The following is a 2325-nucleotide window of genomic DNA, read 5'->3' on the forward strand; positions in this document are numbered from 1 at the left end:
TATGTTGATATTCTTTTCTAGTCAAATGGATATTACTGTTTTATTTAAACCCTCTATCGAGTGTTTGTTAAACAAAAACCGAGAACAATCTTTCATTTGTTGCCATCGTAACTAACAAACACAGAAAACGAAATGTTTCAATATGCATGTCATACAACTAATCTGTCAGACAGCTACAGGCTCCAACGTATGATAACTACTGCTTTTTGTATGTGCCGACACTTTCTAGAATAATGCAGTTTCAGTATCTTCGTGTCTTCTGGAATGTTTCTATTCTATGGTTTTTATCCACCCCGAGTTGCGTCTCCAGTCGTACGCTTTCTAGTGAAGAGAAGCTGCATCGACTACTGTTAGAGAACTATTCCAGTCTAGTAATACCACAGGACTCGGTTCTAAACGTGACGCTTCAGCTGGGTTTACAATTCATCATTAAACTAGACGAGAGTAAAGAAAGCTTAACCGCTTTGGGCTGGCTTCAAGTACAGTGGATGGATTTTCGACTCACGTGGAATGTTAGTCTTTACAGCGGATGTACCAGTACAATTCTGCCAGCTAAAATGATCTGGAAACCAGATCTGCACCTTTACAATTCAATAGCTGAACGGGGTTCTATAGCTAACGGAGACATGAATCTGAAAATTATGAATGACGGCCTCATAATCTGGGAGCCCGGTCTGTTTATAGAAAGCATGTGTCGGTTCGACGTGACAATGTATCCATTTGATTCACAGGTTTGTCTGCTAGAATATGGAAGCTGGCACTATGGCTCTGATAAGCTAATTCTGCACAAGCTAAGCAACAAGGTGATTCTGGCAGCGTACAAGGAAAATAACCAATGGGAAATTACTAATGCATCTGTTGAAACCAAGATTAGAACATTGGATAATTTCTCAATAGCACATTTCAGACTTTTTCTGCGAAGAAGGAGACTGTTTTACGTCTTGAATGTCGTCCTGCCAATCTGCATAACATCCAGTTTAAGCGCATTTGTTTTCGTACTGCCGCCTGAATCTGGTGAAAAAATCGGTCTTTCAACGACTCTTTTTCTGACGCATGCTGTTCTTTTGGGAAGCATATCCCGTGATATTCCAAACACATCCACATCCACATCCATCCTCAGTGCTTTTGTTGTACTCCAACTGATTCTTAGTGGTCTATCCATCATCATCACCACGATTATTCTAAAATGCTATCATGCAAATGAGAACAAGCTTAAGTCCGATATTCAGCATAGAAATGAAAGCAAGAAAGCCATTGTGTCGTCAGATTCCAATGACGTGAGACCAGCTACCAACCAGGAGACACTAATACAAGGCGAGAACACGAAATCAGTGATTTGTCCTTTCGGATACTTCATGCCGGACTACCAGTGCTGCTCGGCGAAGGTTGTCAACTGTAATACTATACTGTTCTGTGTGTATTTTGTAATGAGCGTCGCGATGGCCCTAGGTGTAACATTCATTTTGATTTTTTTGTAGAGGATGATGTCGCTTTATGATGTTCAAATAAAGACCAGGCAAGAGAACAATTGAAGTACTTCGCGAGACCTCCTGTTGTGGGTACAAAGTGGGCAAGGGTAATTGTAGTTTTATAGGGAGCATGTTAACATACCTTAATAATGAACACATTAAGTAAAAACAAAATATTACAGTGTGCTTACATAGACCACAGTAAGACTTTCGATAGTGTTACCAACGAGACACTGGTTTAATCTGACAAAAAGCTGCCGGAATGGCAAGCTTATAAATGTTATTAAGTCTATGTCAAATATGGTCAGGTTAAATGTATCATACTATTTTGTGTTGCTCTTTCACCTCTACTGTTTTCTCTCTTCTTGACGATCTTGAAATGGAACTGTGTGGCATTTGTGACCAGTCATATGAGCTTTGTCTACTTTGTCTGACAACACAGTACTTTTTTCTGAAAGTGCATCTGAATTACAGAATGTTAAATACATTAATTCATTATTCCACTAAAGGCTAATTATAACAAAACAAAAGTTGTTGTATTTAGAAGAGGGGGCTACTTAAACAAGATGAAACATTGTCATACATCGGTATAGAATTGGAAATATTTTAGTTACTTGGAAAGAAAGAAAGAAAGAAAGAAATGTTTTATTTAACGACGCACTTAACACATTTTATTTACGGTTATATGGCGTCAGACATATGGTTAAGGACCACACAGATTTTGAGAGGAAATCCGCTGTCGCCACTTCATGGGCTACTCTTTCCGATTAGCAGCAAGGCATCTTTTATTTGCGCTTCCCACAGGCAGGATAGCACAAGCCATGGCCTTTGTTGAACCAGTTATGGATCACTGGTC

The 2325-nt window shown here is 39.3% G+C and overlaps 1 protein-coding gene across 1 annotated transcript; it reads left to right on the forward strand.

The window, feature by feature from the left end:
* Window positions 1-233: 233 nt before the first annotated feature.
* On the forward strand, window positions 234-1478 carry LOC121368642 (neuronal acetylcholine receptor subunit alpha-10-like). Its single transcript, XM_041493381.1, has one exon. It carries the CDS (start codon window positions 234-236, stop codon window positions 1476-1478), a length of 1245 nt encoding a protein of 414 aa, XP_041349315.1.
* Window positions 1479-2325: the final 847 nt, after the last annotated feature.

The sequence above is a fragment of the Gigantopelta aegis genome, chromosome 3, assembly GCF_016097555.1.
Source record: "Gigantopelta aegis isolate Gae_Host chromosome 3, Gae_host_genome, whole genome shotgun sequence".
NCBI classification, from domain to species: domain Eukaryota; kingdom Metazoa; phylum Mollusca; class Gastropoda; order Neomphalida; family Peltospiridae; genus Gigantopelta; species Gigantopelta aegis.

What these genes read in the sequence shown, in the direction of transcription:
- LOC121368642 (XM_041493381.1), top strand. Translation starts at nt 234, where the DNA reads ATGCAGTTTCAGTATCTTCGTGTCTTCTGGAATGTTTCTATTCTATGG.